Here is a 23,269-nt window from a genome sequence, read left to right as displayed (position 1 = left end):
TTTCAGCTCTTTTTGAGGAAAATGGTCTGGATATGAAGCGTGTCTGTATACTGGTGACGGATGGGGCTCCATCCATGGCAGGAAAAGTGAGTGGTCAGCGAAATATTTATTTTAATTTGAAAGGGAATTATCAAAATGTTTTTTTGTTAATATTATTGTTTCAAATGTGCAAAAAATAGTTTAGTTATAGCTCCCTTTTTTTTAAATGGACCTCTTGGTGTGCATTTGTGAGAGGTCACCAGATTTACAGGGGAATAGGAATAAAAAAATTACTTGTTTTTCAATACAGTTGTGTGGGTTTGAAATTGATCATGATCTGCTGCTTACTGGCTTCAAATAAAATATCTGGCCCAGATAAATTCCTCGGTTTGAAAATCTGGCCCAACTAACTTCGTAGTTGAATAGCCATGACATAGAGTCTCCACTGTGACAGCAGCAAAGACTGTTTGAGGCTAACTGGCCGTTACAGTCGGCTGTTACAAAGTAGCAAAGCTCATTCAGTTACTCTGAACCAATAAACAGTTTTTGTAATCTTTGCAAAATCGGTTTTAAACTAAATGTAATGAAAAATAACCTGTTCCGTTTAACTTCTAACACCATTAGACTGTTTTAGCCTGTTGGCTGACTAATATGAAAACAGATGAATGTATGAATGTTATGTTACAGTAACAATGATCTGCAGCAGCCTGTAAAACAGGAGGAGGAGTTACTGGAGGTGTCATCAGGTTGGGCTGAGACGTCTCAAACTTACAGTGCTGTGTTTCGTTATTGATCACAGGGCAGTCCAACCAAAAGGCTTCACATGGCTTTAATACTTTAAATTGTTTTCTATTCTCATCGTCATCACATTTAGTCTGCAAATTCACAATTTGTCTTAAATCCTAATCTGACTTTCTGAGCCTCCACAGGTGAGTGGGAGTGTCCTGGGAGCTTCTGAATCACTGGAATCGATCCACATACACTGTGATCACAGCGTGTGGTCAGGTGGGGAAACTCTTATTACACTTAAACTCAGCTGCGTGGTTTAACGTTACAGCTCTCGTCATCTGTCTGACTGTATTCGCTCATCGATCCTCTGTAAACTCCAATGTTTACGCTTCTCTCAAAAACAAATGAATAAAATCTGACTGCAACACATTTACAGATGTACGAGAAATAAGACTGACATTAAACTCAAACAAGAGTCCTTCTGTTTCAGCATCAGCTGGATTCAACACTATTATAATGCATTCATCCATTCACTGTCACAGTTCCTGAAGTGCATCGTGTACACAAAGCAGACAAAAGATCCTGCAGTGGTTTTAAGGCCAGCACAGGTCAGAGAGTGCAGACTGTTATTAGCATCGCAGCAGATTCAAACATTCGGGGCAGGGGTCACATAAAATAGTCAACATTAGTGCATTCAAGCAGCTCTCCGACCCGCCGCAGAAGGACGAGCACTTCCAAATAGCCTCTCTATTAGAGGTGGGAATCACCATACATCCCACGATACGATATTATTGCAATTTTAAAAAAATATTTTGCGATATTCAGATTCTGTACATAAAGGTAAACTTTATCAATATTCATTTTATCTAATATCAAAGTCTCACACTCAGTCTTTCTCTCATTTCAGTTTTATTGTTGACAAACTGAACGGTTTGTATTACAGTCTAGTCCAACTGAACTGAAACCATCTGGTACAATTACAGCTATTCTGAACTATGCAATTTATGAAAACTATGCAGCCCCTTCAGCAACTGAAGAATTTGAAAGTAAATTAAAACAAAATAATTTTACATTAAATAAAAAAGTTTTAAACTTAATTAAAATAAAACATGTCTTAAATTAAAATAAGTAAACTGTCATGTTTATTGCTGCCAAAAAACAGTTAAACACATTTGGACAGCGTCAGGATTCTTGCTCAGAAAAAGGATCAACATGCTCTGAAGTCAGAGCACAAAAACCTTTTTTGTAACAAAATATCGATTTCTGCTGTCCCTGCATCGATACATTATTAGCAAACAAAATATCACGATACTACACAGTATCGATTTTTTCCCCACCCCTACTCTCTATCCTATGGCTGGGATTTTACCACAGGTACACACACAGCTGTGTTAACGGGTGCAGACGAACAATGCAACTGAACTTAATAACAAAGTTCAAATGACACAATTGTAGGGCTGCCACAAACGATTATTTTGATAGTCGACTAGTCACCGATTATTTTTGCGATTAGTCGACTAATCAGATCATCATCCATTGGACGTAAAACTACAGCTTATTGCACCAGCAGCATCTGCTCTTATATAACTATCATTAGCTTACAGCTTTAAGTGTTTAAGGTCTGTGCTAACTAAAAATAAAGACAAGATGATAGTTTATTAAAGTTTAATGAAATTTGCAGATTGTTTCGGTGAAGTTTAATAAACTCCTTGCTATCTAAAATATAACAGGACACCGGAGTATATTCTCGAGCATCTCACACTTCTGATAATCAGCTGTCTGCTTGACGTTTATTCAGCTGTGTAAAAATTATAACTTTAATCTCAGCCAAACCGATTTACTCAGGAACAAATAAAATACTAAAAAAAAAAAGCCAAACAATAACATTTTAAGTTATCTAAGTGACTTATATATCATGTTTAACCTGAGTAGCGAAAGACGGCGGTGGGTTTGAAAACGATTTGCCGGGAGTCCGGTGTTCTCACGGTGCTAGTGACCTAGCCCCCGGCTCGCTATCGAGCTAGTGGGTAACAGACGTCTCCGAAAACGTCGGAGCGCTTTTGAAAATATGTGGTGTCCTGATAAACTGAGCAGATATTTGAGGTTTACACAGCTACATTCTCGCCTGAAAATATGTTAAACGTTTATTTTGTGACCCAGAAAGAATAATAAGAGTAATATTAAAACTAACTAGCTGCCGCCATTGTTGGAAGCTGCACTGGGCCGCGCTATGAATTCTGGGACACAGCTTCTTCTTCTTCTTCTTCTTCGGGGTTTAACGGTAGCTGACATCCTTGTACATGCAATGCTGCCATCTTCTGTTTCAGTCCGTTATTACACTCTTAAATCCTGCTACTTATTCCTGCGTCTTTTGTGATCTTACAAAGCTTCAAACGACGCGTCGACTATTAAATCAGTCGTCGACGATTTTGATAGTCGACGTAATCGTGACTAGTTGACAAATCGTGGCAGCCCTACACAATTGTTCTTTTCTTAGTGCAACACAGAATGACTGATGTCTTATATTGTTAAGATATCAGGTTGGAAAATGTTGAATCAAAGGTTTAAATGACCTCCAGAAAAGTTAGACAGTGTTGAAAGTCCCTGAACACAGACCTGAGAGGGTGAAACAGCCAAGGAGAGCTACTGTCTGAGGTCAAAGGTCAGACTGTAAGAGAGTCGTCAGGTTCATATAGCTCCATAACCCAAAGCTGCCCCTCCTCACATGGAGACATGGTGATGTATCTTCATCATCCTCTGTATCCACTGACCCTCTGTGCACAGGTACAAACTTTCAGCCTCTCTGCTACACCTGAGCTCATGTTCTCATTTCTCATTGGTCCATCCAAACATTAGAAATAACCAGTAAAAACAGTGTTCACTGTTTCTACTCCAACATGTCCTAAACTGGACCTCAGGTCCTGTCAGGCTAGTCCTTACAGCAGTGTGTGACCTTTAACCTTATTCATTCATCATAAATGTCTTTAATGACACCTTTAGTCCTTCACAGCCTCCACAGAGTGCTGTTGCAGTTATTAAACCCTTCTTTAAGCCTTTTCTACACCATTAAATAAACCCACCATATTATACTGGTCTGTGACGTCACTCAGCAGTGAATCCTTTAAACCTCTGCATCGCTGACTAACAGGACCAGTTTACCGAGAGCGCCCTCTAGTGGCCAAACCTAGCTGTTACACTTGGCAGCGGTCGGCAGCTTTGTGCTCCGTGAAATAACAAAGTGACATTTCCACGACAAACTTTCACAGCAGCCTTGTTCCCTCATCGACCAGCTGCTAACGAAACGTTTGTGACTCACAGTTAAACTTCAACAGTCTTTTTACCTGATACTAACCAATCAGCTCCCTGCGCATTCAAACTCCCGCTGCTGCTGCTGCTGTGCGCTTTACGACACCTGGTTTACGGCACCGTGTCGTTCTGTACCTTTCAAAGTAAAAGCATCAGGTCGGTCCAAGCTGCAGCAGAATAATAACCACTTATGAACCAATTTACCAAAAATGAATGATGTCATTTACAACACTGAGTTTGGACTTGAACGGTGTTTTCAGTGTTTTTGCCTCCAGTTGAAGAGTAACGCTGTCAATGATGGCAGAAAGGCACGAAAGCAGAGAGGAAACAAACTCAGCACAGACCAGGCTCAGGGAGGGGCGGGGCCATCTGCTGTGGACGAGAGACAGGTTAATAACAGATATGATTCAATGCAGAGAGGGTTTTTTTGTTTGTTTGTTTGTTTGTTTTTTATGCAGGGAGGTCTAGTGAGTGAGAACGGTGACTGAAAAGGAAAAACTCAATGCATCATGGGAATCCCCCAGCAGCCTACAGCTATTACAGCACAGCTATGGGAGGATTGAAGTCTATTCTTAAAGGTCGAGATAGTGTCTGTCTCCTGAAAACTGATGGTTTGTGTATATATTTATGCTTATATTCATATTCTCGTATTCCCCTTTATTTTATATCCTAACTCTGTGCTATGCTGTCTGTGTTCTGCTACGACAAACTGGATGTCATGGAGGATAAACATAAAGTTCTATCTCTCTATTAAAATCCCCCAAAATAAATGAAATGTAAATTTCAGGCAGACATGTTTTTAAAAGAGTCGCTTAAATGGAAAAATGTCAGCTGGTGGGAACGAGCCTCATTAAGACCTCCAGTGACTTTGTTGTTGTTGTGTTTTTAAATCCAGCCAATGGGAGCGTCTGTGGATATCAGCTGAGGCTGAACACAGGAACACCATCACATGTAAATACACAAAACACTATCATTAAATAAGGATCAAATCGACATGCCAGAGGTCAAAGGTCAGTCAGAAGAGGTGTGGTTAAACACTGGCAGTGCAGCGATCAGCATATCCAGGAGCAGCAGGTCAGAGGGGGCGGGGCCATGCCAGGACTTATTTTAAGTGAAGTTAAAAGTGGAGCGACAGCAGCAGTCACACAGAAGTAACCAGCTCTGTGTGCCAGGCTCAAAGGTCAAACAAGTCCTGCAGCTGACCCACACACAGACTTACACTGATCCACAGAGAGTGATGAATCCACACATCACTCGGCTGGAGGAAGCGGGGTTTCCACACCATCCAATCAGAAACCAGCGTTGACGCTGAGACCCGGGTCTGTGACAGGAAGTCCATGAACAGGCAGACCCTCAGCAGCAGGCTGACCTCTGACCTCTGAGACAGAGGGAGGAGTTTGTGTCACCAGGGGGCGCTGCAGCATCGTCTGAGAGCTGTAAGAACAACACCAATAAACAGGAAGTGAAAGTCACACTTCAGCAGACCGCCACCCTCTGCAGGAAGCTGAGATAAGAAGCAGCCAATCACAGAGCAGAGAGCTGTGACTTCCTGTTTTTGTACTGTGACAACAGCTCCTGGACAGAGAGCAGCTTTCTAAAGCAGAAAGAAACACTTGGTCCCTCCGTTGAGGGACGATGCTGTGAATGTCCAGGTGTCATGTGACCCACCTGATGTACAGAGTCAGGTGCTGCTGCATCCACACAGATCCATGTGAAACAGCTGGATCATGTTTGCTCTGCTGGAAACAGAAACACTGATTTAAATGAACCTGAAACACTTCATGTATAAAGGCTCGTGCACCCACTGAGCTCTGCTCTCAGATCTGTGAGGCTTTAACAAACAACAGTTTAATCATGTGCAGCATCTTCTGTCAGTGTGGAAGGTCTCACACTTTCCTGAGTGTTGAACCCTGAACTCCATGTCAGCCTGGATATAAATACAGACCTGCCAGCTGTGATAGGCCCCTTGAACTTTCCCACATTTTGTCACATTACACAAACATGAATCAGTTTTAGTGGACTTCCAGGTGAAAGACCAACACAAAGTGGTGCACACGTGAGAAGTGGAACAAAAATACATGACTCCAAACATTTTTTACAAATAAATAACTGCACAGTGGGGTGTGTGTAATTATTCAGGCCCAGAATGAGCAAAGATTTCAGTCTGTAGCTGTGCACAGCTGGTGGAGACAGACCCTGAAACACTGGCAGCTGGAGCTGCAGCTGAAGCTGCTTCTACACAGTGTTGACTCAGGGCTGAATAATTTGCCTCTGATGGAGTTTCCAGTGGTGAACATCTGGCATCCTTGAACTGCTCGTCTCACAGGAGACTCAGCGAGGACGCCTCTGGTCTGCTCACATTATCTCCACCGTCTCCACCCACATCACTGACAGCCCCACCCTGTCTCTATCTGCGACCGTTCACCCACTTTAACTAAGGTGGAGGTTTCATCAGCAGCTCCATGGTGGAGTTAAACTGTATTTGTCCGTTTACACAATAATGGTCCTCTAACTCACACACACACACACACACGCACGCACACACACACACACACACACGCACTCACACACACACACACACACGCACGCACACACACACACACACACACACACGCGCACACACACACACACACGCACACACACAGCAGTCCTCCTATAACAAAGTCAAACTGTCAGTTAGCAGACGTGTGATCTCCACCCACGAGCTCAGAGACCTCAGAGTGTCTCCACCCATGAAGCTGATCTCTGCTCACAGATGTTTCACTCTGTGTGACGTCTTTAACAGCTTCCTCTTCCTCAGCCCTGCACTATTTTTATGCATCTGTACTCCTCCTCCTTAGTTTCAGCTCTTGGGCCTTTTTTCACTAGAGACTGTAAACGTGATCGTTGGGCTTCATGTCTGTGCTGAACACTCATTTAAGAGACTCATGAGATTCATGAGACTAAAGTCATCTCACTGTGGTCATGTAAATATAATATGGCCAATATTAAAGTTATCATATTAATCATTATTAGCTATTACAGCAGTGAGCAGTGAACATAACTGTGTCTGATAGAATGAAGAGTCGACTGATATATGAAATATTCAGACCCTGTCATACCTGCTGTAAGTCACACAGGACAGACATCAGAGCCTTAAACAGGCTGATGTCTGCTAAATGGGTCAAACTGGGCAGAAACACAAGAAACAAGCTGCTGTGTAACCTGTAACAACAAACCCACAACACAAATGTGTGTGAGAAAATGATTACATACTGTATGTGTGACAGAGACACGAGATGTTAATATGTAAAAACATTTAATCTGGTTCATACAGCACTAACATCACAACATCAGGGGGATTATATGGATACATATGACACTGATGGAGGCAGCTGACAGGAAGTGTGGGTGTGGCCTCAGGGAGCTCTGAGGTCAGAGGGGGTCTTTCATGATGTTTGATGCTTCCTGACAGTCAGCAGCTTTGACCTTTGACCCACATGAAGCTAACATGTGACAGGACGCTCCGTGGAGATCCATCAGCACAGCAGAAACACGCTCGGGGTCATCATCATTATAAACTTCTAATGTTAGACAAACAGCTGCAGAACATCTGGCTGAGGTTAGTTAGCTGTTAGCTGTTAGCAGAGGAAGGCCAAAGCAAAGCTGCATCTTCATCTTCCTCAGGGCTGAATAACAACAGATACTGTATACACACAGGCTGCTCTTCATCACCAGCTCCTCCTCCTCAGACTGTTTCTTCAGCAGTCAGACGCTCCTCTTCATGGCTCCTGTTCCTGAGGACACAGAGGACAGAGCAGCTCAGCGCATGTGTAGCTGACGCTGAAATGTTTGTGTGGGTTGCCATGACAACACCAAAGTGAATCTGAGATCGTTATTGTTTTCTATTTGTTTTCTTTATTTGCTTCTCATGCTTGTGTACATTTGCAGTAGGAAAGGTAATCTATGAATCCAGTGATATATCCTGCTTATAAGAAATGTTTCTGTTAAAATATTATTGTGAAGTAGTCACTTCCTGTGAGTTGCGGGAACCGGAAGTTGTGCGCGGGAGAGACAAGACAGAACGGTAACACGGCGGACTTTTCGGAATATACAACTTTTCTACTGCTGGTTTTACAAGGCGTACACGGTAAAAAATCATTATGCTGTTATTTGTTTAACACTTGTGCACCTTGTGAAAGGAAATAAGTGGCTGAGATGAATATCATATGTGCTATCGATATTATTTTACTTGTTTCTAGTTTTCACGGTGCTCCATGATTGTGAGAGGAATAAAAGAATTGTGGACATCAGTACGAAGCGTGGATTCTTTCGACCAGAGTAGAAACAGCATGTGTCCACAGGACGATGTGTCTGTCTGCAGACGGTGACAGGGAGAGGGGCGGAGCAGCTGAAGGTGAACGGACACCTCCACCCCAACAATCTTAGCACAACCAACCATATCAGTATAAACAACGCTGTCTCATCCTGTAACCTCACATTAAAATATGTTTTAGAAACTGGATGAAAGAGAAGGAGGGAGGGAGAGGACTTGAGGATGTAATACAACGTCTTAAAGACACAAAGAGCTGGATGACACCCAGCTCTGTCTGTCCATGAAGCCAGAGGACACACACCAATGAGTTAAACTGCAGGAATGTCTTAAAGACATAAAGTCCAGTGTTTAACCACTGAGAGCTGAGCTCAGCTGAGGTTTCAAAGCTGTGATATCAGCCGCTGATAAACTGCTGTGTTCTGTTTCCAGCCGTCATCTGTAACCCAGGTCAGCCACTCTGAGGGAAACACAAGCTGCAGCAGCTCTGAGCTCAGGAAGCTATATTTACTTATCTCGTGCACAACATTGTGCCGTCATTGCTGCAGCTGCCACCTGTTACCTGTGACCATCACCAGGTAACGTGGGCGTGTTTGCTGAATCAGCAGCAGGTGTCAAACAGCTGACAGGTGAGCAGCATGTATGCAGGTAGACTGAGGGCCTGTCGAGCTGATCGCTGGTGTCCTGAGGAAAATGTTTATGTTAGAGAAACACAAGGACACGAGAGCAGGTGGAACGAGACGACCGTTCGGTGAAAATGATGCAGATGCAACATCTGGAGCACACAAATCTAACCGGTTAACGTGAAAACCAGTTAAACTGGAACCCCGGAGCTGTGAGCTCGGTGCACTCTGGTTCTGTGGCAGCTTCATGTGTCAAAGCCAAACACATTTTATTTTGAAAGGTAAAACTGAAACTGACCAGCATCACTCAAACACACACACATTTGGACCATTACTGACAGAGGTGACGCACTAAGTTCATTTACTTAGGCTCAGAAGGTTAGTACAGTAATCAGATTACACCTGCTCACATCAGGTGAGTGAGAGCTACCTTTGAGTTTCCAGCAGAGGAACAAAACCAAACCCAGAACCAGAACCAGGAGAAGCCCAGAACCCAGACCTGCTACGACTGGGACCACGAGAGAGGAAGGAGGACAGGTGGATGCTGGGAGAGGAGGGGAGGGAGGACACGTAAGAGGAGGAGCAAAGTTTGTGGAGGTGCTTGGAGGAGGAGGACAGTGAGGGGGAGGAGGATGGATGATTTTGGGAGGATCTGGAGGAGAGATGACGAAGATGGTTCAGTCAGTTTATTATCAGGTCACAATGTTACATCATTTTTTAAACAGGAAGTGATGTCAGTGTTCTGACCTCTGACCCTCAGAGAGCTCTGAGGAGACTTTCCACCCTGTTCAGTAGAACAGTAGAGACCTTCATCAGCCTGCGTGATGTTAGTGATGATGTGCTCTGGTTTAGGACCAACAGAACTTCCTTTAATGTAGAAATAAGCTCTGACTGTGTCACCATTCCTCTGTCTGCAGCGCAGAATGACATCACTTCCTGTCCTCACAGGAAGTGCAGGGATCTCCAGGATGACAGCTTTATCTGACCATCAGAGACAAACAGAGTTAATGAGAGCAGAGTCACACAGAGACAGAGACACAGCTGGAACATCTCACCTGTAGTGTCTGATTGGACACTGAGGGAGACTCTGTCACTCTGCTGTCCAGAGGAGTCCTCACACCAGAAGGTTTCACTGGGAGCAGAAAGATCCACAACACAGTAGGAACCAAGAAGCCTCCCAAAGCCTCCACAGTCCTCAGTGGGTCCTCCTCTGCTCCTCTTCACTGTCCATCCATCAGCTGTCTGTCCATCATCAACACAACTCAGAGACACTAAAGATCCACTGAAGACCTGCTGAAGGTTTGGACTGACAGACAGAGACACTGGAGGACACACAGAGGTGATGAAATCATAACTATGTGTTGATTAAAGTCTAATATAAGCACAGTGCTGGTGTGCAGGGCTGTTAAATGCTGCTGACATGTTATACACTGTTATGTCTACATCAAGCTTTTAGCCTCATAATAAACAGATATTTGTGTTTGTCTTCAACATTCAGATCTTAGAGATGATGTGTGCATCAGCAGCATCACTAATGGAAGCACTTTAAAGAGGAAAAATCTCCCTTATCTCAGCTGTGATCTTTGGCTTTCAGAGGAACAAAGTGTGTTTTCTGTAAAGCTCAGATGGAACTTGGAGGACTAACATGCAAACTGAGGCTGTGTTCAGGACTCTGTCACACTGGTGATGAAGAGCGGCACCAGCAGAGTGTGCACACACAACGCTCTGTGCTAATCACACATTCATTTCAAGAGTTTTCATTTACAAATGTTTGAGGAAATGGTTCATCAGCTCTGACTGTAGAGAAATGTTAGAATATGAAGGAGCTTATTTATTGTAATTCAAGCTCTTCAAGTCCAATGAATCACCTGAACAAAGGTAAGTGTTGAACTGTCACACACACACACACACACACACACACACACACACACACACGCACACACACACACACACGCACACACACACACACGCACACACACACACACACACACACTCACTCACACACACACACACACACACACACACACACACACACACAGTAAGTGTATTTGTGTTCTTGTTGGAGTCTCACTGATTCACTTCATCTCCTCACCTGCAGAAACAGTCGGTGCAGACAGCAGCAGCACACACACACCTGCAACAGGAGGTCAGAGGTCACTAAAGGTCAGAGGCTCCACCACCACCTTGTGTACCTGCACAGGTGAGGAGCTTCTTTCTCTGTGTGAATGTGACCAAACAGTAACTGCAGTCATTACAAAACAACATGACAGTTAGAACCGTTAGGAGGGAGCAGAGTGTGAGCAGAGATAAGTGACGCAGAGATAAGGAAATGCTGCAGGCGTTGTGATACTGTATCACAACGCCTGAGAGGAGTCTCAGAGGAGAACTGTAGCTCAGAATTAAACAAGTTTTTTTAAGCAAAACCATTAACGAATAATTAACCACATGTGCTTAATCAGCCAACGCCTCGGAGGACAGCAGGGAGAATTTGAATACTCTCCAACAACTGCTGCTTCAGAGAGATAGTTATGAAGAAAGACCCGTCCAAGAACTAGACACCACCCTCCAGAAGAAATCGCCCAGTAGACTCTCCTAGTACAACATCGTCGGCTGGCAAACACAATCTATAAATGACTGTCCAGCTTCGGTGTGAGGCTGTGGAGGAGATTTTACACCATGACTGTAAAGCCCTTTGGGAGTTCAGCCAGCAGCAGGTGGAAACACTCAGTGATGAAAACACCTCACCGAGGGACCTGGTCAGCTCTCTTACTGAGAATGTGACCCGGCTTCATATAGAAAAGAAAACAGACTGCCATTGATCTCCAGGCCACGGATCACTTTGTGTGTTTGTCACACTCCAGCCTTTGATGACTGTAAGCCTCAAAATGCTGCACAGCCCATATTAAAGCCGGCACTTCTTCCTTAACCAATGAGCAGTATAAATGATAAGAGTTACTGTCGCAAGGAAACAAAACATCAGAATGATTGAATGAACGACTCCATCATCACCAGTCTACAAAGAAACAGCCCCAGCATGCACCTGCAGCTGGAAGGCCTCACCACATGAGGAGCAGAAGAAGTCGCTTCCTCAGGTCGAAGTTAATGGTAGAGCTGAGCAGATGTGTGAGAGGTGCAGATAGAAACCCAGCATGCCCAAGAACTGCATCAGGTCTGTTGTAGAGATGGAGGGGAAATGATCAAGAGCACACTTGGCCCACACAGGGCTGATATTCCCAACCTTACCCTGATCATGGACTGACTGGCATTTGCATTTCATGCACTTCTCACAGCGAGTACAGCACAGAGTGTGTGACCAACAGAACAACTTGAGCCCACTTTGTCCACGCAGTCGTCTATATAAGGCCACATGTAGCTCACACAGCCTCCAGGTTTAAACACAAACAACGATAACACAACAGCAGCAGTGATGGGCAGCAGGAGTCCTTCATCAGAGCAGCTGATCAACAGACTGTGTAGCTGCTGAGTTTGCTTGTAATGAAACGTGCTACATAAATACACACAAGTATCCACCATCACTGAGCTCATGCTCACAGGTGTACACAACCAGCAGCTGGTCACACGTGTGGAGGGATGAGTCTCAGGAGCTCAGTGAACTCCAGCGTGGTGTCTGTGTGCGATATGGGTGGAGGTCTCAGCTCCGTCAGTGTTAAAGCTGGAGTTACAGCACTGAGCTGACCGCACCCCTGGCTGTGTGTCAGGGGGAGGGCTGGCTATTGTTTCTACTTCCTGTTTGTGTATGAGGCTCCGCCCCCTCCTGGGGTTTTTGGTTCAATCTAAAGAGGCTCAGTGGGAACTTCCTGTAGCTGCAGTGTGAGATTGTTTGGGGGGATGTTGCATCTATTTCAATAATAAATCTTTTGGAGGAATAAACCTTCCTTGTTTAAGCGTGGGCCGTGGTGTGTTCTCCTTTTGCTGGTGACGTCGTGATGTTTTCACTAATTAAAAAAACACACTATATATGTGTATGTACAACACAGTCATGTAGTAGGTTGGCAGTATGCTTGTGCTGTGAGGTCTAACTCTATGTGTAGTGTATTTATTACGTACATTTTAGACACAGTGTCCTTATACACTGAAAGCGCGGGCCCCGCCCTGCATGGAGGCCTCGGGGACGAGCTTCACATGAACGAGCTCGATGACAGAATAATGAACGCTTTTAACAGCAGAGGACGTTTGACTCACCGCTACTTAGTCTGTATGAAGCCACACCCATCTCTGTGTGTGTGTCTGTGTGTGTTTCTTACCGATTAAGAGGAGCATGATCTTCATCAGCCTTCATGAGCCTCACTGACAGCTGACATCACCGACCGCTCTCAGAAACAGATCCGTTACTCTGCACACAAATAAAGACTTTCTCCTCCCTGGGCCCTTCACAATAAAAGCTCTTTGCAGTGTTGGAATCAAGATAAAGACAGACATATAAATGTGTATGTTTATCAAGGGAAACATGGAAGCAAGACAGAAAGAACAAGGTGGAGGTGAGAACAGGGGACAGGTGCTCCTGCCCAAGTAACATGATATAACCACACATGCAGCCCAGACATAAAGTGAACCGAGTCATTTATTTAACTACAGCGTCGGAGCCAAATCACCGAACCAGCCACTGGTTCCCACACTGACACTGAGTGTTGACTGAACTGAGCCTGTATCGACAGCTGTAACGCACAAAGCTACCTGAGGCGTTGCATTCTGCTCTCAGCTCAGATGTCCTGCTTTGTCCTTTCGGTACATCAAAGCAGCTCATGTTGCTTCTGAAGAAGAAAGAAGCGTCAGAGACGTGGCGTTCATGGTCCCAGTGTGCCAGTCACGGTCACACACTGCATGTGGTTTTCAAAGCAGCACGCCTGTTCAGCATAAACATCAATACATGGATCAAAAACGTTGAAATATGTCTTCCTGTTGGGAGATGTGTAATGTTACTGCGTGCTAGTGTTTGTTCACTTCTAGTTTGATGTCCTCATCACCCCATCATACTGTTTTAAAAAGTGTTTGGAAGTGGATGCAGAAGCACATGGAGCGGGCTGTAGTTCAATTAATTAGTCTTTTATGTTTTTATTTCATTGTTCCATAGTTTATTTATGTTTCTGGTTTTATTGTGATTTTTATCTGTGAAAGTGCGACATAAACACATTACTCTTACTTTCCTATGATAAACAGCTAGATGGAGCCACGTGGCTGTTGTAACTCGACCGAGCCTTTACAGCAGAGCCCACAGAGACCAAACTCACAATTAGAATAAGGACAGCTGTCCTCACATCAGCAGGAAACCACAGGAAGAAGAAGAAGTGAAGCAGAGGCTAAAAATACTGCAGGGCTGATAGAGAGGAAGCTGATGAGGGTGTGGTAGCAGATCACTCCTGTCACCAGCATGAATGTTATCACTAGTGGGCCTCATGTTTATTGCACCTTCACAGTGGACCTGTTGTAGAGACATCCTGTTCAAGGGAGGTGACTGGTGGCTGTAGCTTTCCTTAGAGTGGGAGGAGGTCAAGGATGAGCTGGACTGAAGGTGTAGGGACGTATGACGCGCTGTGAAATGTGTTTTGTGTGACAGTGGGTATATGTGAGGGCGGTGCTCAGAGATCAGCCTGGTGTTTGGAGTGTTTCCCTCCACATTGCAGTGTGTTCATTAAACCCACTTCAGTCATGCTCACCGAGGTGTCTGCAGGTTATTTTAAATCTTCCACAACAAGGCTGACAAATGTTCTTAGAGACGTTTTCCACTGCAAACATCAGCTTTGACTCTCAGTGGAAACATGACCGTGTGTAGATCAGTGATCAGGTTCATGGTTGGACTCAGTCGGAGTGTTTAAAGAAGAAGCCGAAGATACCGAGTGAACATTTCTCCCTTACACTTTGTCACCTCTGGGTCAAAGGCAGAGGCTGAAATCTGAATATCAAGCTGTAAATATACCCACCACACCATCATCACACAGATGTAGCTGTCAGCATCCTACATCATACGATACAGCACAACCTGTCAGGTTATAAGACTTAAGAGCACCTGAGCTTCAGCAAAGATTTAATAAATATTTATTTATATTTCCTATCATTTCATGTCTATTCCATCTCAAAGACAAGCATCTTAAACACAGAACATCCTTATAGAATATGATGCAACACTATAGATCAACTTAGCTCAGAATATATAAAGCATATAAACAGTTACAGCAATATGATGCAACAAACACAGCAGCTACTGATCCAAAATACTCAAAGCTTCATAGAACTGGAACCAACATTTATTTTAGCTCCATCCTGCTGCTGATACAGACTTTAGGTTTCTGAACATTAAACTTGTTGCTGCCTTTCATAGTGTGTTCATATTTGAACATTACCTAATAGGACTGATTCAGAGCAGGATTCAAACACATGCCAGATAAATCCAAGCTGTCAAGCTATCTAACCCGGTCACCTTCTCCCGGCCAATCAGGATTCTGTGCATGTGTCACTATCCTCTGCAGATGCCTTCGATCACGGTCTGAGCTGGCAGACCATGGGGAGAGAGAGCGGACCCAAATGCAGACACGCAGGGCTGAGGTGAATGTTTAACCAAAGGTGAGCCTTTATTTGGCTGAATGTGATTCTAAACAAGGCAGGAAGGAAATGAACAAAAATATAAGATAAGATAAGATAACCTTTATTATCTTATAAAGGTTATCTTATAAACAGGACAAACTAAACAAGAAAAACCTGAAACACGGGAAAAGAAATGCAGGGGGAGATACTCAGGGGACAATGAACAGGAGACATGCAGATGAAACACAGAGGATGATCAGTGACAGGAGCAGAGGGAAACTCACACTAGATATACTCAAGCAGCACAATGAGAGGAACAGGTGGGACTAATCGGACATGAGGAGGCCAGCAGGAAGAACAACAGAATACAGACTGTCAAAGTAAAACAGGAAATACAAGAACGTAGAGATGACAGGAGGTAACAGAAACAGCTAAACACTACAAATCATAACCAATGACCAGAACTTAACTAAGGCGATGAATATTAAATGATCACAAACAGTCACTAGGCTGTGATGCCTTTGTGCAGTCGTGCTCTTGATTATATAACTTTAGTCACATCTCTCTGCCTTATCGTTCCTGCTTTGCTCTCACGTCCTTGTCTAGTCTCATCTACTTTCTCCTTTAACCCTGGAAGAGTCTCACAGTCTGTTCTCTCAATCCGAAAAGAGGAATTATGGATTTGACCAATTAGCCTGTGATACTTGGCCCACAGGCAGACACTTCCACATTGTCAGCTCAATAGTGTTTTTATTTTATTTGCAGCTGGGTTCCTGCGGTTTCTGGCACCTGCCCTGGATGCAGCCATCTCTCCCCACATTGCTGGATCTCAGTTCAAAGACAGTTTAAATGAGGTGACAGCTGCAGGTTATTTTCGTCCTTTCAGTTTAAGACAGTACGACGTCTAGTTCCTGTTTTTCTCTGTGGTCACTTCTCAGAGTTGAAGAGATAAAAATGTGCAAACAATGAATTTATTGCCACTAAAGATAAGAAACGTGTTGAAGGACAGTTTGACACCTCAGCTGTGAGTGAGCTGTTTCCACATTAAAAACAGAAGTAACCATAGCGATAAGATCAGCTCTGTGTCTGTCTCGTCTTTCTTGGAGGTGTGATGTTTGTCTTTATTCAGTTTGTTCCTGTTTCCATCACAGCTTATTGGTGCTCACACTCTAAGGCTGTGGCTGAGCTCAGACTGTTAGCACTCTCAGGCTAACCTCAGCAGCACAGAATAAACCATAATAAACAAATCATTCTCTCATCAGCCACAGTTCACACTCCTGGATCACTTCAATCCTGTTTCTGTGACTGACTCTGTGTCACTGAAGTATCTGCTCTGTAATGTTTCACTGTTTTATTAAAGCATCACAGAATCAGAGGAGTCAGGTCTTACTCAGAGACCGTTTGATCCAATCACTGATCAGTTCAGCTTTTCGTTCCCGCTCTCACAAAGTGCTGCTCACACTGGGTTCTGCTGACGCTGATAGACTTCCTGCTGGGCCTGAACACCTCCACACTGATCCTGGACTTTCTGATGGAGACGCCTCAGACAGTCCAGATCCAGCAGGTGGTGAGAACAGCTGAGACGATCATTGGAGCCTCCAACCCACAGAGAGTGATGAATCCACAGACTCACTGCTTTAACAGGAACATTAGAATATTGATTTTTCTATCTCGGCTGGAGGAAGCTGGGTTTCTGCACCATCCAATCAGAAACCAGCATCCACCCTGAGACCCTGGTCTGTGACAGGAAGTCCATAAACAGGCAGACCCTCAGCAGCAGGCTGACCTCTGACCTCTGAGACAGAGGGAGGAGTTTGTGTCACCAGGGGGCGCTGCAGCATTGCCTGAGAGCTGTAAGAACAACACCAATAAACAGGAAGTGAAAGTCACACTTCTGTTGGTGTGTGTAGCAGACCTCCACCCTCTGCAGGAAGCTGCAGTAAGAAGCAGCCAATCACAGAGCAGAGAGCATGTGACTTCCTGTTTTTGTACAGAGAGCAGCTTTCTAAAGCAGAAAGAAACACTTGGTCCCTCCGTTGAGGGACGATGCTGTGAATGTCCAGGTGTCATGTGACCCACCTGATGTACAGAGTCAGGTGCTACTGCATCCACACAGATCCATGTGAAACAGCTGGATCATGTTTGCTCTGCTGGAAACAGAAACACTGATTTAAATGAACCTGAAACGCTTCATGTATAAAGGCTCGTGCACCCACTGAGCTCTGCTCTCAGATCTGTGAGGCTTTAACAAACAGCCACCTCCTCTATCTGCCGGTGGTACATACCGTGCAGGGGCCTGTCCTTCCATGATGGTTCCTCGTCTCCCTCCTCTTTCTTGGGTTTCTGCTGCCTGAGGTATTCACTGAGCACTCGGTCAGTTGGGGCCATCTTCGTGATGTACTCGTGGATGTTCGTTGTCTCATCCTGGACTGTGGTGCTGACACTCACCAGTCCCCGGCCCCCTTCCTTCTCCTTAGCGTACAGCCTCAGGGTGCTGGTCTGGGGGAGAAACCCTCCATGGATTCCTGGTCTTGACATCAGTGGCTTCTACCTCCTCCTTTGGCCAGCTTATTATCCCAGCCAGGTACCTGATCACAGGCAGGGCGTAGGTGTTGGTAGCCCGGATCTTGTTCTTACCGTTCAGTGGGCTCTTCTGTAGTTGGATGGGGCCGGTCCCCTCTGGTCCTGGGATCAGGACCAGCTTCAGTTAGCCATTCCAGGAACTATGCAACACCAGGTGCTGTCATCGACCGAACATCAACCGAACTGTCAGCAGTGATTTAATGACTTTCTGGTCTCTGTGAAAATGATTTCCACATCATGTATATATCTACTGCTGTATGTGTCACAGCAGTCAGGGCCTTTATAAGCACAGTACATACAGACAAAAGTACTAAACTGAACAATTTCAGGTTCTGTTTTCCAGCATGTGTCATTTATTAATATGGAAGCACTGAGAATGGATGGATAGTTATTTCATTAATAATTATATTTCATTCTCTGTATCTTCACCACACATGTGACTGGGTGTGGGTACTGTAAGTGCAGTGGATGCTTACATTGTACTCACTGCAACATATTCATAGCACAGACTCAGCACACTGTGTTAGAGGCTGGTGTAGCACTTACGTGGAGTTATATACAGTACCAATGGATAATTACCAAGGTAATGAGTAATTTGGGCTGGTATCAGAAGACTGAGAACGACTCTTAGAGCTCTGGTACACGAATGGCAGAGAAACCAGACAAACACAGTTGTGTGGCTTTAAAAGTGCTTCAGTGATGTTAAGCCTTGTAAAAGAAATTTGTAAACAACACAGTATTTCAACAGGTTTTAACAGAATGTCAAGCATAAATTTTTCCCCCAAAGTAGCAAAAGATAGAATAAAATAAAATTGTGCACAAGTAAAAGAATTAGTCTTTTTTAGTCCAAATGGTACCGGTGGGGCCCATGACAAACGGGTGTATTGCATCAGAGTCCGTCCAATGGTAAGAGTGTGTGTGTGTGATTGTCTGTCCTACCGTACTACTTGTACAGTAGAGGATTGTAGTAGTAGTCCATCAATGTGCGCGTGAGTGTGCATGTATATGTATATCGTCTCCTAGGATCTTGAGTTGGCTCGCCATCCAGTGAACACTGAACACTCTGGGTTCTGGAATCGCTGACCTGGTCTTTGGATTCGTCCCATATAAAAACCTGACCTATAAACAATGGCCAAATATATGTCACGTGCCCTTTAAGGATAACTCTCACAAATTAAACTAAAGTAGTGTCACAGTGCAGTAACTACTATTCAGATAAGCTATCATCAATTCAATCATCATCAGTTCAGTCACGTTGTACAACATTAAAATATCAAGTTTCAAAGGTCAAAGTATCAATATCCAAAATTTCACATTATCAAGGTTCAATACTTATTTGTAACCTGCAGTAACATTAAAGATTATCTACAAGGTTTTAAACATTCAGGAATTATAGTCACCATATAATTCACTTTCATTGTAAACATTAATTACATCCATCAAAATAACTCACTGTACATATATATCTTATCACAAATAAATAAGTATATTACCCCTTTTAAGAAATGGAATAATATGCAAATGCTTATCAGAAATTGAACAAAGTGCAAATAATCAATTTCAATAACACGTAAACACAAGGACTCAGTCCACAAATAGGAGTAATAAAATAGACGTGCTTAATCCCGCTTGTACCATAGGCCTACTAGTACAAGTGGAAATACACTAAAAATTACCTCCAAGTGTTCAATACTGAGTATTGTAAAACAACTGATTGACATCAAAATTTAAACAGGAAGCAGGATAAAGTCTGATTACAATTATCTCTCATCAAGTTATTTTTAGCTGCTTTAACCATTTACAGCTTTTCACATGTTAATGACTTAGTTAATGATCTAACTAGCATAACAACAGTGCGTTTCAGAGACCCAAAGATGAGCTGATTGTTGAAACGTCTTCTGGATGCCTCATGCGGGCAGATTTTTGGACACTGGGTTTAAACAAACAAATGGAATCGACTGTAAGTATTTTTTTTCTATGAATATGAAATAATAAAGTGTACATTCATTTTTTTCATGATTTTTTCTGTTTCAGATTGGAAATGGCTGTTTTGAGCTTATCACTAAAATTGTCCAGTCAAAGGTACTGTATGTTGTATATGATGATTGTCAAGCTTTAATTTAGAGAGTTGTTGTTTTAAATGTTTTTGTTTACATTCTAGGGGATAAGCATTTACATAGAAAATCTGTATGTCACCCGGACTTGGCTTGCACCCTATGGCTGTGATCCATTGCAGTCCTTTCCTGTAAGTGTACCGTCCTTTAAAGAAACAAGCAAGTAATCCAAATGATTTTTTTTTATAACTTTGGTGAGAGTTCATATACAGGATACTTAAAAATACAATTCTGTTTCAGACTGATGCTCAGAGGATGCACATCATAGTTCTCCCTCTCTGGACCCCTGGTCATTTCCAGTTGTGTGTAAGTCTTGTTTTTTACACATACAAACTGTTAGGATTTTGCTATGTGTCTGAGATGTATTCAAGCTTTTATGACGCAGTTTCAAAAGTCTTTGATTGTGATCGCTTGCAATGACATTGTTTTCAGGTTTGAAGTCATGGCTAACTGTCTTTTAGGTACTGAAGCCACCTCAAAGAGAAATCCTCTTTCTTGACCCAATAAACACCAAGGCAGGATTTGGTGGCCAACAATATGTTTCACTTTTGAGGTCACATCTTTATAAGCATTTTTGGTTTGTTCCGGAGTTTTCAGGAACCTGTTCAGTGTTCCAGGTTAAGTGCATCCCAGATCATGTTCTGCTGATCTTGAGTGTTCACACATACAGTACACTCACATGCTTTTTTTATAAACTATATCAGCAAGTTTCTGTGTGGAGTTTGCATGTTCTCCCCGTGTTTGCGTGGGTTCTCTCCGGGTACTCCGGCTTCCTCCCACCGTCCAAAGACATGCAGCTTGTGGGGATAGGTTAACTGGATAATCCAAATTGCCACTAGGTGTGAATGTGCGAGTGAATGTGAGCGTGAATGGTTGTCTGTCCCTGTGTGTTGGCCCTGCGACAGACTGGCGACCTGTCCAGTCTGTCGCCCTATGACAGCTGGGATAGGCTCCAGCGACCCTGAAAAGGATAAGCGGAAGCGAATGGATGGATGGATGGATATATCAGCATGATGCTTCAACATTTTATTCTATTTCTCATCTTCACATTATGATCAAGTCAGTGATGCTGTCTTTAGATGAGTTTCAGACATAAATAGGGTCTTCAAATGTTCTAGTTTAACATAAAAGACCATTAAAAATGAGTTTATAAAATATGCCAACCTTAACTTAAAGCTGTAAATGCTTTATTTTGACCAACTGTGAGCATGTGACTGTACTTTTTCATTTTGTTATGCTGTTTTGTTGAGGTCGTGTTCCTAAGGCCTGTAGTTACAGTTGGTGCTATTAGCAATAAACATTTCACACCCGTCATCATGACATCTGTTAACTTGTGAATGTAACTGTCTTTAAAAAAAGGAATCTTGCAGTGAAGATCATTCCCGGGCAGTGGTCAGAAAAAAAGAGCTTTGACTTGAAGGTATGTGCTAGTTTAAGTGTATGGTGAATAATATGAATTACACTAGTCTTCTTTTAAGGGATTTTATTAACGAGCCTTTATTTTCAATGTAATACAGGGTTTTCCAAGCCAAGACTATGGAGTTGACTGTGGGATCTTCATGCTGATGGTAATTTTTCTCTTCTCTTCTTGAGATTCATACAGAAGCTAATTTAAGCTTCTAAAAAAAGGACATTTTTATTTTTTCTTCCAAATAGTCTGCTCTGTACGTGGCACTGGATGCTTGATTTGACTATACTGTAGTAAGTATTCTATTTACTTTCACAGCAATGGAGTCTTGAATCTTTTGAAAGTTGTTAAACATGTTTCATATTAATATTTTACAGTCAGACATGCCCTACTTGTGTAAATGGTGGTGCTTGCTGTTGATGGAGAACTTTGATCTCAGGAGGTATTTATATTTTGACTTCTGTTTTATGTTGTGTCAAAGTTTACACACCTTAACAATATCAACAATTTCTGTTAAGCTCTGGCAAGCTATTTGCACACTGGAGAGAGGAAGCCAAAGCTGTGCTTGAAGGACAACACGTGCCCATTGTCAGACTGAAAAAGTTCCAGGAAGTCAGTCATGTCAGTATTCACTTTAAACAGTAATTACATGGTTAGTGACATTTGAATAACTGTTAAACTGTTGTGCAACAGAGAAATAACTATGTTTTCATCCCCGTTTGCCTGACACAGGAGCCAGCAGTTGTTGAAGATCTGCGTCCTGCTGTGCAGTGGGCTGTCCAAAATAAGGCACTTTTCCGTGGACATATAACAATGCCCAAACATCTGTCCTTAAATCAAGGGGACCAGCAGAGGGTCTTAAGAGACATGTCAGAGGAAGAAGACACTGGAGCAAGGGACTTGTTCCTCTTTGTTTTTCAGTTTGCAAAGGACATGGAGCTCTTTTTGAAAGCATGTGCTGATGAGCAGGGGCTAAGGGTCAGTGCTATGTTTGACATGTAATGGACAAATGAAGGCACTGGCTGTGTTTGTTTGTTTAATATGTCGTTGTTGTTTTTTGTTTTGTTTTTTGCACAGTACAAAATTCCAATTAAACTTATTTCAAAATGTTGTTCACTTGATTCTGTGTCCATACTTATAATAAAGGATTACAGTGTAACAGCATTAAATGTAAATGTAACAGCATTTTTTTTAAACTTGTATTTTCAAAATAAAAAGCTTATTGTTGATATTAACAGTAAAGAATTGTAATCAATAATATTTTTATACATTTTAAACATTAACACTCTGGGCTCTATCCTGGCCATCTGTGGACACTTCACTTATTCTTTTTTTTGACTACTGCACTGCAGTGGACCAAAACAATGACACGGGTTTGATCTTAAGGATCTAATAGTTGTGTGTTGTGCATGACATTGCCACACAAATATGTATTTGCAAGATAGAGTAGAATAAATATTACACAGGCTGCAGTGAATCTCTGTTGATACAGACTATTGAGCTTTGAGTTTCCCAGTCAAACTTAGCTTTGAAGCACCTGCTAAAAACACTTTTACTCTTGTACATTTCATAACAAGACACCATAGCCAAAATATTAACAAAATATATATTATTAAAAAATTCAAAGCTGCACATACAGCAACAAACACCGTTAGTAAATGTGTCCTGGAGTTTC

General features: G+C 42.9%; 2 protein-coding genes and 1 long non-coding RNA gene across 5 annotated transcripts in view; 1 reads left to right on the top strand and 2 right to left on the bottom strand.

The window, feature by feature from the left end:
* Positions 1-7,295: 7,295 nt before the first annotated feature.
* LOC145425985 (uncharacterized) lies at positions 7,296-14,928 on the bottom strand. 2 transcript variants are annotated; one of them, XM_080299506.1, is made up of 6 exons: positions 13,215-14,928; positions 11,042-11,083; positions 10,005-10,271; positions 9,697-9,930; positions 9,380-9,601; positions 7,296-7,790 (listed from the first exon to the last, which is right to left on the bottom strand). In XM_080299506.1, the coding sequence occupies exons 1-6, from the start codon at positions 13,237-13,239 to the stop codon at positions 7,762-7,764; spliced, it is 819 nt and encodes a 272-aa protein (XP_080155632.1). In that variant the 5' UTR covers positions 13,240-14,928; the 3' UTR covers positions 7,296-7,761. The 2 variants fall into 2 exon arrangements, with proteins under 2 accessions (XP_080155632.1, XP_080155633.1); XM_080299507.1 differs by lacking the exon at positions 11,042-11,083 and having other exon boundaries at positions 13,215-13,290.
* LOC113015684 (uncharacterized) overlaps positions 7,296-23,269 on the bottom strand; it is a 59,049-nt gene continuing 43,075 nt past the window's right edge. Inside the window, exon 13 of the mRNA XM_080299505.1 lies at positions 7,296-7,743. The gene's annotated coding sequence lies outside the window, so the exon portion shown is untranslated. The remainder of the gene's footprint in view (positions 7,744-23,269) is intronic.
* On the top strand, positions 19,925-22,705 carry LOC113010189 (uncharacterized). Of its 2 annotated transcripts, XR_013906753.1 has the most exons (10): positions 19,925-20,032; positions 20,107-20,154; positions 20,234-20,317; positions 20,427-20,492; positions 21,546-21,606; positions 21,704-21,754; positions 21,843-21,887; positions 21,972-22,036; positions 22,113-22,215; positions 22,327-22,705. It is a non-coding gene; the product is annotated as an uncharacterized LOC113010189 (long non-coding RNA). The 2 variants fall into 2 exon arrangements; XR_013906754.1 differs by lacking the exon at positions 20,107-20,154 and having other exon boundaries at positions 19,967-20,032.

Source organism: Astatotilapia calliptera, chromosome 3, assembly GCF_964374335.1.
Source record: "Astatotilapia calliptera chromosome 3, fAstCal68.1, whole genome shotgun sequence".
Taxonomy (NCBI): Eukaryota; Metazoa; Chordata; class Actinopteri; order Cichliformes; family Cichlidae; genus Astatotilapia; species Astatotilapia calliptera.
Note: the sequence above shows the minus strand (reverse complement) of the source record. Positions and strands in the feature narration are given on the sequence as shown.

Excerpts from the sequence above, each read along its gene's own strand:
- LOC145425985 (XM_080299506.1), bottom strand. The coding sequence starts at position 13,239 with ATGAAGATCATGCTCCTCTTAATCG. Across the intron at positions 9,931-10,004 it reads TGTCCAATCAGACACTACAG|ATAAAGCTGTCATCCTGGAG; the intron begins GTGAGATGTTCC and ends TCTGATGGTCAG. Across the intron at positions 9,602-9,696 it reads GAGCTCTCTGAGGGTCAGAG|ATCCTCCCAAAATCATCCAT; the intron begins GTCAGAACACTG and ends TCTCTCCTCCAG.